General features: G+C 41.5%; 1 protein-coding gene across 1 annotated transcript; it reads right to left on the minus strand.

Moving 5' to 3' along the window:
• Window positions 1-11,721: 11,721 nt before the first annotated feature.
• S1PR1 (sphingosine-1-phosphate receptor 1) lies at window positions 11,722-16,408 on the minus strand. The gene is made up of 2 exons (XM_061121278.1): window positions 16,074-16,408; window positions 11,722-14,434 (listed from the first exon to the last, which is right to left on the minus strand). Exon 2 carries the CDS (start codon window positions 14,271-14,273, stop codon window positions 13,125-13,127), a length of 1,149 nt encoding a protein of 382 aa, XP_060977261.1. The 5' UTR covers window positions 14,274-14,434; window positions 16,074-16,408; the 3' UTR covers window positions 11,722-13,124.
• Window positions 16,409-16,660: the final 252 nt, after the last annotated feature.

The raw sequence follows: 16,660 nt of genomic DNA on the forward strand, positions 1-16,660 counted from the left end.
GCTTTTTCAGTGATCGAATGGATGTTGACAATTTGATCCCTGGTTTCTCTACCTTTTCTAAATCCAGCTTGAACATGTGGAACCTCACAGTTCACATACTGTTGAAGCCGGGCTTGGAGAATTTTGAGCATTACTTTGCTAGTGTGTGAGATGACTGCAATTGTAGTAGTTTGACCATTCTTTGGTATTGCCTTTCTTTGGGAATGGAATGAAAACTGACCTTTTCCTGTCCTACGGCCATTGCTGAGTTTTCCAAATTTGCTGGCATACTAAGTGCAGCACTTTCACAGCATCATCTTTTAGGATTTGAAGTAGCACAACTGGAATTCCATCACCTCCACTAGCTTTGTTTGTAGTGATGCTTCCTAATGCCCACTTGACTTCATTCAAGGATGTCTGGCTCTAGGTGAGTGATCACACCATCATGGTTATCTGAGTCTTGAAGATCTATTTTTGTATAGGTCTTCTGTGTGTTCTTGCCACCTCTTCTTAATACCTTCTGCTTCTGTTATTTCCATAACATTTCTGTTCTTCATTGTGCCCATCTTTGCATGAAATGTTCCCTTGGTATCTCTAATTTTCTTGAAGAGATCTTTAGTCCTTCCCATTCTGTTATTTTCCTCTATTTCTCTGCATTGATCCCTGAGGAAGGCTTTCTTATCTCTCCTTGCTATTCTTTGGAACGCTGCATTCAAATGGGAATATCTTTCCTTTTCTCCTTTGCCTTTCGCTTCTCTTGTTTGCTCAGCTATTTTTAAGGCCTCCTCAGACAGCCATTTTGCCTTTGTACATTTCTTTTCTTGGGAATGGTCTTGATCACTACCTCCTGTACAATGTCACAAACCTCCATCCATAATTCTTCAGGCACTCTGTCTATCAGATCTAATCCCTTGAATCTATTTGTCACTTACACTGTATTATCGTAAGGGATTCGATTTAGGTCATACCTGAATGGTCTAGCGGTTTTCCCTACTTTCTTCAATTTAAGTCTGAATTTGGCAATGAGGAGTTCATGATCTGGGCCACAGTCGGCTACCGGTCTTGTTTTTGCTGACTGTATAGAGATTCTCCATGTTTGGCTGCAAAGAATAAAATCAATCTGATTTCGGTATTGACCATCTGGTGATGTCCATGTGTAGAATCTTCTCTTGTGTTGTGGGAAGAGGGTGTTTGCTAAGACCAGTGTGTTCTCTGGGCAAAACTCTGTTAGCCTTTTCCCTGCTTCATTCTGTACTCCAAGGCCAAATTTGCCTGTTACTCCAGATGTTTCTTGACTTCCTACTTTTGCATTCCAGTCCTCTATAATGAAAAGGATATATTTTTTGGTTGTTAGTTCTAGAAGGTCTTGTACGTTTTCATAGAATCATTCAACTTCAGCTTCTTCAGCATTACTGGTTGGGGCATAGACTTGGATTACTGTGATACTGAATGGTTTACCTTGAAATTGAACAGAGATCATTCTGTCACTTTTGAGTTTGCATCCAAGTACTGCATTTTGGAGTCATTTGTTTACTATGATGGCTACTCCATTTCTTCTAAGGGATTCTTGCCCACAGTAGTAGATGTAATGGTCATCTGAGTTAAATTCACCCATTCCAGTCCATTTTAGTTCACTGATTCCTAAAATGTTGATGTTCACTCTTGCCATCTCCTTTTTGACCACTTCCAATTTGCCTTGATTCATGGACCTAACATTCCAGGTTCCTATGCAATATTGCTCTTTACAGCATCAGACCTTGCTTCTATCACCAGTCACATCCACAGCTCGGTGTTGTCATTGCTTTGGCTCCATCCCTTCATTCTTTCTGGAGTTATTTCTCCACTGATCTCCAGTAGCATATTGGGCACCTACTGACCTGGGGAGTTCATCTTTCAGTGTTCTATCTTTTTTCCTTTTCATACTGTTCATGGGGTTCTCAAAGCAAGAATACTGAAGTGGTTTGCCATTCCCTTCTCCAGTGGACCACGTTTTGTCAGAATTCTCCTCCATGACCTGTCTATCTTAGGAGGCCCTACATGACACGGCTCATAGTTTCATTGAATTAGACAAGGCTGTGGTCCATGTGACCAGTTTGATTAGTTTTCTGTGATTGTGGGTTTTGTTCTGTTGGCCCTCTGATGGATAAGGATAAGAAGCTTTTGGAAGCTTCCTGACAGGAGAGAATGATTGAGGGGGGAAAATGGGTCTTTTTCTGATGGGCGGGGCATGCTCAGTAAATCTTTAATCCAATTTTCTGTTGATGGGAGGGACTGAGTTCCCTCCCTGTTGTTTGACCTGAGGCCAAACTATGGTGGAGGTAATGAAGATAGTGGAGACCTCCTTCAAAAGGTCACATTCATGCACTGCTGCACTCAGCGTCCCCAACCCTGCAGCATATGGAGACTTTTCCACAATATAAAGGAATATTTCACCCTACTTAAGGAGTTCAAATAGAGCTTCACAAAACTACATGCTTTCTAGGTCCTACAATTCTCTTCCATAAAGACAAGCCCAATTCCACGGAGAATACTATAAATCACAGAGATCCTGATCTTAGCAAAATTTAACAGACAGATCCTCACATTCCCCAAACCCATACCTGACTCATTTAGGTGGAATTAGGTTTGTTTCTCTGTAGCACTATTTCCCAGTGTGTGACAGTCATCAGCCTGAGTGCCAGCCCTGGAATCAGGTCTTGCTTGCGGGAATGGGCTCTAGTACACTTAAACTTTTATCTTAGTAGCATACATCCCATTAAAGAACTTATGCTTTGTTATCCTTTACTTAACTTGGCCAAGGCCTCTTCGGTCTCTTTTTAGATTAAGTGAAAAGCATAACTGTGTTTCGAGTGGCTGCTAATGCTTCCTAGTGAAAGTCATGAGATATGATGAATAGTGTTCATGGAAAATGTTATTCAAGTAGGCAGCCACCAATCCCAGGGATATCCTCCTGGTTCAAAAATACAGGAAACAAAGTTACACCCTCAATTTATACCCCTCCTTAAGTTTCCCGGAAAAAACTTGAGCAAGGGAAATGACGCTGCCAATTTGTATTTGCTTTAGGCAGCGCGTTACAGCCTCTGAAGTAAGGGTTAAAACTGTGGACCCCCTCTAAATTACAGAAAAGTTCATGGAATGACATACAGAGTGGAGCTTATAATGCAGAAACTATGGAAATCCCTGATATCTTAGACTTCTTTTGTATGAAGTACAAATTGTTCTGTTTCCTTCAGATATATTTAAATGGAAATAGGGAGGAAGTTAAAGCGCTTTCAACAATAAGAATATGTTCTGATTACTTTGTTCCAAATGGAAGTTCCCTGCTAGTTACCAGTGCATTCTTAATTGATAATGAAATACAAAATCTAAAGTGAATTTACTGTGGTAACACTGGCACACAATTCTGTATGAGTCAAAATTCTGCAAACCACCTAATAATTTCACCCGCGATGCCAGACTCAACCGTGACATGATTCAGGGCAGTTGTGGCGGCCTGAAAACTGTCCTCACCAGGGAAGGAATCGACATTCAGTTATTTAGTGGTTTTTCAGTGAAATTCATCTCTTGTGTACTTTGTTTTTTGTTTTTTTTCCCCAGTGTTTAATTTCTCCAAGTTCTCCATAGGTTTATTCTATTAGGCAAAATTATGTATAAATATGTCTTTTAAGACTCTGATAAAATCATATAGCACTTGCAAAATGCCACCTTTCTATGAATCAGGGAAGTCTATTGTAAAGCATGAAGAAAACTATACGTCCATTCCTTGATTTAAAAATACTTTAGGTTTCCAGTGTTGAACATTGTGTTAACATATTTATTCTAACTTTTTTTTTCTTTAGGGAGAAGTTAGTTAATTCATTCCTTTTTTTTTTTTTTTTTCAGAAGACAGACAAAAGATTAAACAATATTTTTTCCCTTTACTGATGTATACTTAGGCAATCTAGGAATTAGTTGCTGTGTGGGTTAGGTATTAACACATACTTCAAATTTACACTCTAGTGTCTTCACTAGTATTTATCCTAGACTTTGTGAAAATATCCACCATGGACCTGTTTACAAATCTACTTGAAAGCCTGATGAATATAGAAAGATACCAAATAAACAACCCCAGAAATCTGAATCTGCTTATCTTCCAGGTTCCATGGCATAACTTCTGTCCCTGTAGAACACGTTTAAGGGAAGGGTAGTATAATCCAGACATCTCTCTTTCTTTTTTTTTTTCCCAGACATCTCTTTTACTTTTCCTCAGTAACAAGTCCAGTAACTAAACTGCTTGTATTGAATTTTCTAGAAAGTGAGAAGAGAATGAAAATCTATTTGACACAAATAACCTACAAATATTTAAATTACTTCAACCCATTTCAATTTTGGCTACTTAGGATCATAATTCAAAAATAGCTGATTATGCAAAAAACACTGTATAAGCATAATTTTAAAAAGTAAAACCTGATAAAATGAATATATAAAATGAGATCATGTATATAAAACTGCTTTTCAAACTTTGCTGTTATAGAGGTCATTTTGTCCCTTTAAATTAGAGGTCCTCGGGGTATGTCTTCTAAATCCCTTGTAATTTTGCAACTCCTACTATAGTGCTTATGATAGTATAATAATTTAGTTGGGGACAGTATTGACAGAAAATACTCAGATAACTGAAGTAAAGGATTTTATACATTGAATAATCTAGGTAATTCTTTAATACCCTAAATGTGCACTACATGTATGAATGGGGAATATGAAAATCCGTGTTTTTCTAAACCCTGCCCTAGCATCTAGACAAGGAAGAGAAACCAAGAACTATTTCTGCAGATGGCCACTGAAACTAGCTGAAGCAGAACAGCATGTGAGACCTAACCACTATTTCTGGTGCCGCAAAAACCTGCAGAAGTTGAGTGAGTGAAGACTCTCGAGGCATATAATAGTTAATACCTTTCAAGTGATTTAGCACCACTCTTCTCTTATTTTAGAACATTTTTACTGGTGACTTAAATTTGTTTTTCTCTGAAGTGTCTAGACAGGCACAAAAGAAATACTGAAATTAGAAAGATGCTTTCCTTTTTACAAAAGAATGACACCACCCAGTCCTGCCAGTTCTTTGAGGGGTAGATCCGGTCATGGTGAGTAGGCATCTGAGCTACTGGCAGGTGCGGTGGGATTGGTATGTAATATTGGGATCTGGAGTCCTTGAGAGCTAGCCCCAGCTCCCTGGCATCTGTAGTCATCGAAACATACAACACACAAAAGACCTACTTAGGGTTCTTTCTCTAGTCCTTGAGAGGATTTGAGATTGTTCACTTTAGATGAATTTGCTCACAATATTGATAATTAAGGATGTGCGTCATGTTTCCTCTTGAGTTATGCATTTTTCTCTTTTGCATCCAGGTTAAATAAACACACCACCTAAGACTTATTCAAATGTAGTCTTCATTTGCCCATTTCACCCAAGTGCCTCCACCCAACAGAGGTCACAGCAGGGTTCTAGAAAAAAAGCATGAAGAGAAGTGAGATAGAAACTAAAAATAATGTTGAATGCTTTGATTTCACATGGAACCTAGAACAATTTGAAAAATTGAATACAAGGGATGTAATGTACAACATGATGAATATAATTAACACTGCTGTATGTTACATAAGAAAGTTGTTAAGAAAGGAAGTCCTAAGATTTCTCATCATAAGGAATTTTTTTCTGTCTTTAATTTTATATCTACATGAAATGATGAATGTTCTCTAAACTTACTCTGCTACTTATTTCATGACATATGTAAATCAAATTCTTATGTTCTACACCTTAAATTTATAGTGCTATGTCAAATATATCTCAGAAAAACTGGAATTAAAAATTGAATACCAATACCGATATTTTAGCAGAGTCCAATAACATAAAGGACTTCTCTCTAGTCAGAATCTAAGTTAATTCCCCATTTTTTAGTTTTAAGTTATTTAGAGATGTTGGTGAAATAAAAGCCAATGGCCAAATCTGCCAACATTGATTATATTTATCAAATGAAATTATTTTAACACTACTTGAAAACTGAATACATTCAGGGAAGTATACAACATTGGAAAACTCTTGGAAAGAAGAACTGTTTCTTGCCTGTATCAGCTGTATCTCTTCTCCCAAAGAGAAGGAACCACTGAAGCATTATAGCTGGAGCAATGGCTCCTGTAAGCTCTATGAAGGAAGGGACCTTGTTCATCATTCACCTGGTACCCATGGCACACAGCATTCTTGTTGAAGCGATGGGTGCATGGGTGGGTGCACCCGTCAAGAAGAGTGGGACCAGGAAGCAGGAGCCCCATCAGTGCTTCCTCTAGGGTTGTTCTTTCTGCCCTGGTTCCAACAAAGCAGCAGAAAAGTGAGCAATAATAGGATTAGAGCTCTAGGGAAGTAGATAAGCAACAACTTACCTTGCCCACTCCAGTCAGCACTGGAGGCACTGTCCCTTCTTCCCTATTCCCATTCTTCTAGGTATCAGATCAGCCTGGCCCAGGAGCACTGCAGTGCCGAAGCATCTGCCCCGCTACTCCCAGAGCGGGTGAAGGAAAGAGTCCTCAGGCAGCTCTGAGCACAGGAGAACAAGCTAACTATGCAACAAGCTTATAAAGCCCTCAAAGACATGACCTTACTGGATAAACAACTAGGTCCTATTATATAGCACAGGGAACTCTATTCAATATCCTTTTTATTTTTAAATAAATTTGTTTAATGTCTATATATATATGCATAACTGAATCACTTGGCTGTACAGCACAAATGAACACAACATTGTAAATTAATTATACTTTAATAATACATATATATATGTAGAGAGAGAGAGAGAACATTTGTTGTTCAGTTGCTAAGTCGTGTCTGACTCTGCAATCCCATGGACTGCGGCACGCCAGGCTTCCCTGTCCTTCAGCATCTCCTGGAGCTTGCTTAAATTTGTATCCATTGAGTCAGTGATGCCATCCAACCATCTCATCCTCTGTTGTCCCCTTCTCCTCCTGCTTTCAATCTCTCCTAGTGTCAGGGTCTTTTCCAATGAGTCAGCTCTTTGCATCAGGTGACCAAAGCATTGGCGCTTCAGCTTCAGCATCAGTCCTTCCAATGAGTATTCAGGGTTGATTTCCTTTAAATCAACTATGCTTTAATAATACATACGTGTGTGTGTATATATATATATATATATGTGTGTGTGTGTGTGTGTGTGTATATATATATATATAGAGAGAGAGGGAGAGAGCACATGATATTATCTATTTCTTTTGTGTCTCTGCCTACTACCAATACTTCTAACAATGCAGATCTTGCACCCAAGACAAGTGTTATGTGACTGACTATCTTTTACAGGTTTGGTCAGGTGGTTTGGCACACTCCACTTTGTCTGTCACCACTACTAACATGTTTCAGAATCCTTGCCTTTGTGTAAAAGTCCATTCTTCATTAGGTGGTTTACAATGCACCATATACACCTAAGACTGAAATCTGACTGTTAATAAACTTTCATTGTGAGAGTTTCAGTTATAACCCTAGACTCTTTCAAGACACAGAAATACGAATACAAATACCAGGCTAAATTCTCATCCTATAGAAGCAAAGAGAGTATCATCAGGTCACAGTTACTTAGCATTTTAATGTTTTGGTTCTGGGGCCTTGGAGGATACTAAAAAAGCATGTGTTGCTTCTGTGGAACATTTTGGGTCTTTTGCCACATCTACTGAACTCTTTGAAAACTTGCTCCATAATTTCACAAAGTGCCAGCCTCATCGCCCTCATACTCAAAAGTAGAAGTTTACCATGGTGACTTTTTTTTTAATTCCACAGATCTTAAGGGTATGGTTGGATAAGCTTAGACAAATGCATGCACCAAGTAACCAACACCTTAAAAAATTAATAAAGAGAGCATTGCTAACAACCTAGAAAGTGTCCTCACATTCCTTTTCAGTTTGTTCTCCTCCCCCAAGCAACCACTGTTCTGATGACTTCTACCTTCATTGATTAGTTTTGTCTGTTCTTAAATTTCACATAAATGGAATCATGCAGTATGTTCTCTTTTGTGGCTGGCTTCTTTTGCTCAATATAGTGGTTTTGAGATTTGCACAGATTGTTGCAAATAGCAGTAATAGTTCTTTTTTAAATTGCTGAATAATATTCCATTCTGTGAATTTATCACAAGGTGTTTATCCATTATTAATTAATACAGAAGCTGGTTGGGCACATGCCATTGGTTCAATAAAACAAATGCAGCAATTCCTGTTCCTTCAAATTTGCAGTTTATACTTGGCTTTTGCTAATGACTATACCTAGGGTTAAATCTGATTTGTAAATCCTTCAATCCTCAAAGAGAGTATGGAAAAAAACAGGAATCCCTTGAAAGTCTGAAGAATCTGAGCAGAAAGCAGGAGGAGTAAGAGATAGGCGGTATTAGAGCAGATATCTTTAACATGAACCAAGTTTGCTCTAGGTCCTGGCTCTTGTCAAGGATTGTGAAAAGGCTGAATTAAATACAGGTATAACCCTAACCATCTCTCAGTGTTATCTTCCTCTTATCTTTCCTAGCTCTTTGACCACTGGTTAAAAATTCTTTTTCTCTGCAGACAATCTAAAGACTTTCAGTTACTCAAGAAAGTCATGCTTGCTTGAGTAGTCTGGAGTTTCAGTCAGAACTGCAGTGAAGGCAATGGTGTATATCAAAAAATATTTTGAGTCCCTTTCCTTGTGACCAAGCACACATCAAAAAAGCAGGAAGGAAGACTGGAGGAAATTACACAATTTATTATGATTTCTCATCATCAAGAGCTCACTGTGTCCAGAGGGAAAGAATAATAGTTCCTATAAAGGTTTCTTTTGGTTATTTGTGATTCCTCCCTCAAGATCTTTACAACCTATTTTGAGAAAGCATAGACATATCTAGTTTGATCTCATGTGTTGGGAAATGAATGAGATCAATCTAATTCAATTAGTTAGATGTCCACAGAAAACATTTTTTCCAGAAGAGAATGGAGCAATCAGTATTCAAAAAATAATAATAATAATTGAACACTATACTGAGATTATAGAAACTCACTATTGCAAATACTATGGGTATGGGTAAATAATGTTCCCTAATCTGAGATTAATGTTTTTAAACCAGTGACTATTTACAAGATCAAATCTTTAATAGATTTGTAAGTAGAGTATTTTTTAATGTGTTATTCAAATATCATCCTTTGTTTCTCAGCTGAAAAAGGAATTGCTAATATTTAGAATTACTTGAATTGATTCAAGTCCTCACTTTGTATGATTTCCCCAACAGAGTCTGTAATCTTTCTGAAGGTGCTATTTCAGAGTGGTATTTCCCACAAAGAGCTACATTTGTAGTTGCCTAGAAAACCTAACAGATCTCAGTGGGATATGGAGGCACGAAGAGTCAAAATTATGCAAAACCTGTAGACTAGGTTAAAAGCACTAGGAAAAGTATTGCACTGGATGTATTTTTAACATACACCATGTACCAAAGGGAAATTAATCCAATTTGAAAATAAAAGCCATTAAAATCTTTAGAACTCTTTTTACATTAGGGAAAAAAAATAAAGACCCCATTATCATAACTCTAGTGCTGATATTATTACAATAGAATATAATATCTAATTAGCATAAATGCAAAACTCCTATCCTTGTACACTTTTGAATTTATAACATCACTAAATCAACTTTTTTACAGAATTAAAATTTTCTACTTATCAAGAGACTACAAAGGAAGAACAAGTATTGGCTTTTGTAAGATTTTAATTTGAATATTCTGTAAAATTATAATCACACTTAAAGTTGTGAGGAAGAAAGCATTATTTGATGTCATTTTGTAATTTTCCTGAATATTTATGAAGTGAAGCAAAGTTGCTCAGTCATGTCCGACTCTTTGCGACCCCAAGGACTGTAACCTACCAGGCTCCTCCATCCACGGGATTTTCCAGGCAAGAATACTGGAGTGGGTTGCCATTTCCTTCTCCAGGAGATCTTCCCTGGAATATTTATGAGCCATAAAGAATTGTTCTGGTTGTCTGTTTTCCTCCTCTTAAAAACTCTACATTTTTTTTTAATCAAAACTTAATGGAGTTTATTTTAGTGTAAGCATATAGGTACTGAAGTTTCCTTTATTTTCTTTCTGTTTTTTCATCCTCACTTCTCAAAATATACTGAATTAAAACCAGATACTTCTGGTTGAGATGCAGCCAAGAACTCCTTCATCTTAGCCATTGCCCTTAGCTAGAACTAGTGATCTGACCCACATCTACCAGGGAAACCACAGTCCATGACTACCCAGTTGTCTTGGCATGAGCTTCACTGTCTGGAATTTCCAGGAAGAAAGCGCTTTAAATCACTGAGTAATGTGCTCACAGGTGGGCAAGCGCGACTGGGCTCCCTGTCACTAATGAGCTCCCCCACTCCACCTCAACTTCCCCACATCGTTTGAGTCACTGCTGTGCTTAAAAAGATAAGTCCAGGGTACAACCACTTTATCTTCCATAGAAACCCAAAATGGACACAGTTTTCCATTATGTTTGATTCTGTACTGAAAGGTCTGGGAAGTGAGTGTAACATGAACTCATTCCTTCCGCTTCAGCAGACAGATGGATAGAGACATTCCAGTTTGTTTCCAGTCTTTTGTCTTCGGAGCATTTTTGGCATTTCCCTCAGGAAACTGGAGGTTGTGACCTAAGGTTTCCTTAGTGAACACGCTTCTGTTTCCCACAGTTAACCTTACCCAGAAATGACATCTACTCTATTAGGTGAGGTTTTATCTTCATGTCCCAACTGTGTCCTGTGCATATTCAGTGACACTTGAAAGCACAAATTCTGAAAGCTAACAATAGCACTGAAGAGCCAAACATGTCAAAATACTTTGATATAATCCCCAATGAAGATGACAATAATATCAAAACAAGAATTAAAAATTCTGTGAGGCTTGCCATTTTATAGTTGGAAAAATTAATGACTATGGATGGTAAAGCTTTCAGACAGTATGAATCAAAATTTTTCAGATAAAAAGTGTATGCTATTCAGCCAAGATTCTATACCTTGTTGTTTTATCGCTATTGAATAGTTGTATATTGTTCAGCTGGTAGACTGGGAGAAGCCAAGACAATCTTCTGAAAGAAATAAGTAATTTAACAGAATCTCCCAAAGCCATACCGCCACCTCCCAAGCATGCTGGTGGCAAGCCAAGAATGTAAACTTCTGTGGATGGGTGTGAACTGATCAAAGTGTCATAATTTAACTTAGATTTACAATGACGTTGCTGTACATCATTTATTTTAAAACGCATGTTTTTAGACAGATTTATTACTCTATTGTTTCTGTTTTCTGTTTCTCGGCCAAGAGGCTTGTGGGATCTTTGCTTCCCGACTAAGGATCGAACCCACACTCCCTGCATTGGAAGGCAAGTTTTAACCCCTGGACCACTGATACTTAATTTAGTTTGGCTTGAATGCCATTTAACTCAAACAATTACATTTACTCGTCAATGTGGTATTTAGAGGTTGGTGGTTTTCATCTCATTCTTTACTACTCTTCAATGTTAACTTATTGAAGTTTCTCTTCCTGAAAAAGAGTGGTTTCTAAACAAACCACACTTTTTTTTTTTCCACTCTTTCTAGTTTATCAAGATAAAATCCCATGAAGAATAACAGAAATTTGCTTTTAACTTTAATTCTAAAGAGGCACATAGTCAAATAGAATGTCTTACTAATTATTTTTTAAAAATGCTCTTCACCAAAGAATCTTTAAAAAATCAGTTTATTAATGTTTAAAAGTTGATAAAGCTATGTGCAAAACAATCCACATTGTCAGAAACCTATTAAATACTATTTTTTTTTTAAAAGACATTTCTTGATTTAATTGCACTGGAAACCATACTAAACAGACACCAATATATTTTTATTCTTTGTGACATTTATACACATCTTCAATTAACTATTTAATGTACTGAGAAACTTGTCATGTTCCCTATCAGTTAAAGTAATGCTTTAAGGGCACAAGAGGATGGTATTTTCTGAAGAAATACACATTCAATGGTGTTAACACAGGTTAGGAAAATCCAATAAAATGCTGAAACAAATACATTCAAAGATTACAAAAAGTACTTTTAACACAACAAAATACAGCCATCCTGTTGGTTGAAATGATTCCCACAACACTCTGAAAGAAACATCAACAAAAGTGCCAAAGATAGATGTTGTATTGTTAGATAAACTCGTTAAAAAAAAAAAAAACTCTCTTGGTTTACAAAGTCACCCCCCAACCCCAAGTCAGTTTTCACCTTCTTTTGCTTGTTTCTCCTATGACACTAAGGATACTGGCTGATGTCATTTAAATAAATTGGACTTCCTTATGAAGATTTCAGCCACAATGGATACGATACTGCAACACATTTCATTGCAAAGGCGTTTGTTGTTGTTGTTTTTTTAAAGTGACTGCAACTAAATTAAAAAACACTCATCCAGCTTACGTGGAAACTTTGGCCTCAGCAAGTAAAATTGCTTTCCAGCTCCAAACCATCTCCACCACAGTCTACCTGCTGGATGCAGCCTACCTGCTACACATGCTCAAGAAATGGACCATGCCACACCCCCAGCTCTGAATGCCAGGTAGTTAAAATATAAAGTAAGGGTATTCTGAGGAGGGGTGTGAAGAGGAAGGAGGGCGGGATACCTAGCCTAGTAGGTATGTAGAGCATACCCAGCAAAGCAGAAGTGCACACACTCACTTGCGTTGGAAACTAAAGTGAAAGAAAACATCTCCTCAAAGCTCCCGTCAGAGATGCTTTCACACGGGGACATCAGTCTTTGAGGAGGGGCCAAACGAACCCTTCAGGAGCTTGACAATGCTAGACCTTTGGCTCAGTGCAAAATCAAAGCTCCGGCAAGGGGAGGAAACAGATTCCAGGCGAGGACCCGATCTCCACCCTTCCCAGTGCATTGTTCACAGGAATAAGTCTACCCCACCAACACCAGGCCCTGCCAGACTGTTCTGCGCTCCTCCTCCCTCCCTCTGGCTCCGGACAGCTCCCCCCTGGCCTCAGTGGAGGCACAGAGAGTTGGTTGGTTGTGATTTTTTTCTCCCCAACACTGGGGTGGTGGGCGACCATTTAAGAACACTCCCCATGGGTCGGCAGTTTTCACTTTTAGGAAGAAGAGTTGACGTTTCCAGAAGACATAATGGTCTCTGGGTTGTCGCCATCGTCCTTCTGGGGGTGGGAGGAGTTGTCTGACTTACTGCGGCTGAACTCCATGCCCGCGATGATGGGCCGTGTGAATTTGCCCGCGGAGTCTCTGCTGGGGCACTTGCAGCAGGACATGATCCGGACGAAAGCCCGACGCATCTCCTTGTTGGACAAAGTGTAAATGATGGGGTTGGTGCCGGAGTTGAGCACAGCCAACACCAGGAAGTACTCCGTCCTGAAGAGGATGTCACAGGTCTTGACCTTGCAGCCCACGTCGAGCAGAAGCAGGATGAAGAGCGGCGCCCAGCAGGCGATGAAGACGCCCAGGACGATAATCACGGTCTTGAGCAGTGCCAGCGACTTCTCGGAGCTGCGGCTGGCCTTGGACGTGTTCTTGCGGAAGGTCAGGCGGCGGCTGCGAGTCCTGACCAAGGAGTAGATCCTGCAGTAGAGGATGACAATGGAGAGCAGGAGCAGAGTGAAGACGGTGGTGCAGAAGAGGATGTAATGCTTGTGGTAGAGCGGCAGCACAGTGGAGCAGCTGGGCAGCGTGCTGATGCAGTTCCAGCCCATGATGGGCAAGCCCCCCAGGATGAGGGAGATGACCCAGCAGGCACTGATGAGCAGGAAGGAGCGGAACCGGTTGCTCCCATTGTGGAGTTTCATCTTCAGCATGGTGATGTAGCGCTCGATGGCGATGGCCAGGAGGCTGAACACGGAGGCCGAGAGGGCCACAAACATACTCCCTTCCCGCAGAAACCACTGGGCGGGGGTTAGCTTGTAGGTGGTGGCCCCAGACAAGAGCAGGTTGGCTGTGTAGGCCACTCCCGCCAACAGGTCTGAGAGGGCCAGGTTGCCGATAAAATAGTACATGGGTCGGTGGAACTTCTTGGTTTTCCAGATGGTCAGCAAAACAAAGATGTTCTCTAGGATGATAAAGCAGCAGATGAGAATGAACACCACTGAGATCAGTTTAATGCCGTTGTCCTTGTCCGCGCTGATCTTCAGCTTTCCCGTGTAGTTATAATGCCGGACGATGATGTCGTAGTTGACATAGTCGGAGACAGGGCTGTGGAGGGCCTTGACCAGCGGGATGCGGGTGGACCCCATGATGCGCACTGTCCGCAGACACCCGGGGCGGCGCTTCTCCGGATGAACGCTAGAGGGCGAGGCGGAGCGAGGCTTCACAGAGCCGGGGTGGTTCAGGCAGAGAGATCCAGGCTTTTTTGTGAGGGTTTTTTTTGGCTGGAGAGGGCCTCGGAAACCACAGCCTTAAACAAATTACAAAGAGCAGAGAGTCAGGAAAAAAGCCACAGTACACTGGCGTAATTCATTCTAGCGAAGGCATTGCTCCAGTTTTCTTGTTGTTGATTTGTTTAAAGGAAACTTGGGGAGAGCGCAGGGAAAAGGATTTTTTGAAAAACATCAACCTCTCATTTCTTGGGGGGAAAAAAGGAAGAAGGGGGAGAGAGAGAAAGAAGGGGGGGCGGGGGCATTTACCCAAACTGAAAACTCCGACTCGACAAGACGAAAACGTCCTCTATGCTTACATCCACTCAAATGGAAATGGGAAAACTGGAGGCGTGAGCCCCGTTTACTTCCACTCCTGCCTCCTCAACACACACACACACACACACCCCTCCACCTCGCCCAGCGCTGCCCCCACCCCCACCGGGTTTCCAGCTCCAGTAGAAAGACTCTCTAAAGCCTTCACCCGCTTCGCGGCGGGCTCACCGCTGGCTCCTGGTCGCACCTTCGAAGAGACCAAACCGCCAATGTGAGACGCACACCTCTGTGCTCCGGCACTACCCAGCTAACACCACCTTCTAATTGCCATGCAAGAAGTTAGATCTGCACGAAAATCATTTGACAGCGTAAGTCACTTTTTAGGCTCTATTAATAATCTCTAGGAGCAGGTGTGCTTAGGGTCCGAAGGCGCAGCACCGTGTGGGCAGCCAAGCCCGCCCTGGCCTTGCGGTAAACAGGAAAGCTTTAGCGCCTCCGTGAAGCAACTGCCTTTTCATTCTTCTTCTTTTTTTTTTTTTTTTTCCGCGCAAGTCAGTGCAAGAAACTATAAAAGTACTCAGTAAAAATCATTCATAAGCTATTGCAATAAATCCCAGAAGTGTCGTACACCCATTGATTGCAAAAGGAGTATTTTTTAGTTACTGTGGATATAGCCAAAACACGCATACAAAAAAGAGAAATTAAATTACAAATGCTAAAAATACACGCCACTGCATTTCAAATTCCGAATGCAAAATTACTCTCTCCAGAAACTCATACAAACAGAAGTCTGGCGGTTCGTTGCTAAGCCAGTTTTATTTACTGCCCTCCCCCAAGACGCTCCTCGTCTCAGAGAACTACAAAATGTGGAGGGAATGAAACATTGCACGTGTAAGCAGAAGTCTCCCCGTAAGTTGTTTAAACGTTTCAGGGTAACATAGCAAATGCGATTAAAGCGGAATTCTCAAGACTACAGCAATCCCCGGGACAGCAGAGGCTGCTCGGCGCCCAGGAGCTCCGCGCTTCCCCCCATCTAATTCCACACCCGGCTCGCTCGCAGGGCAAGTTGAAGCCCTTATCTCATCTCCCGCAGTCTTTGTCTATAGGAGTTCCCAAAATAAGCGCCTTCCCTCCCACTCCGCAGACCCACCGCAGCTTCCTCTATCCCCCAACCCCAGATGGTTCTACAAAGAGGACTAAACCCTTTTCCAAACTTTTTAGTGCGCCCAGAACAATCCGATCCGGCTGGGCGCCTGAGTAGCCCAGAGATACTTGTTCTCAGCACTCAGAGATGCATGGTTTAAGTGTTTGCTTTGCTTTATTTTGTTTCTGCCTCTGAAGACCTCCGGCCGCGATGCTCCCCCGAGCGCCGGGGTCCGCGCCTGCCCAGCGCGCACTCCCTACCTGGCTCAGGCGGGACGCAGCTGCGTTCGCGGAGCTCCGGGTCTGCACTGCGCGCTCGGCATCTTGCTGCTGCCCGGACTGGCTGCGTCGAGCTCTCAATTTACTCGAGTCGGGGTCCCCTCCCTCCGCAGCCGCACACTCCAATGGCCAGCCAACGCTCTTGCCGTGGCCGGGCAGACCGGTCAGCTGAAGTCGCCGAGCGCCCCGCTGAGGCTGAGTGGCTTCTTTAGGAAGCGATGAGGAGGAGTGCGTGCCTCAAACCCCCACGCCCCTCCGCCCGCGCCTGGGGGGCGCCGGATCTGTGCAGCTGAGACACTGTCCAGGAAAGATCTGCCGCAGAAACACACAGACAAAAAAAGAACCCCTCCTCCCCAAGGGAACCAAAAAAAGAAGGGGGGGTGGGGGGGGGGGGAGAAAGAAAGGGGGCGGAGCCTGGTGCCCCTTGGACTCTAAATATATAAATCACGGCCCTAGCCCTGCAATCCGCCGCTCCCTGGCGGTGGAGACTATACTCCCCAGCCTCAGAAAAGAAGGGAGGGGACGCGCTTTTGGAAACTTTTCTCAAGAAGAGTCTTAGGAGACAGAGG

The sequence above is a fragment of the Dama dama genome, chromosome 20, assembly GCF_033118175.1.
Source record: "Dama dama isolate Ldn47 chromosome 20, ASM3311817v1, whole genome shotgun sequence".
Taxonomy (NCBI): Eukaryota; Metazoa; Chordata; class Mammalia; order Artiodactyla; family Cervidae; genus Dama; species Dama dama.

Bases quoted from the DNA above. Each gene is read 5' to 3' on its own strand.
- S1PR1 (XM_061121278.1), bottom strand. From the start codon at position 14,273: ATGGGGTCCACCCGCATCCCGCTGGTCAAGGCCCTCCACAGCCCTGTC.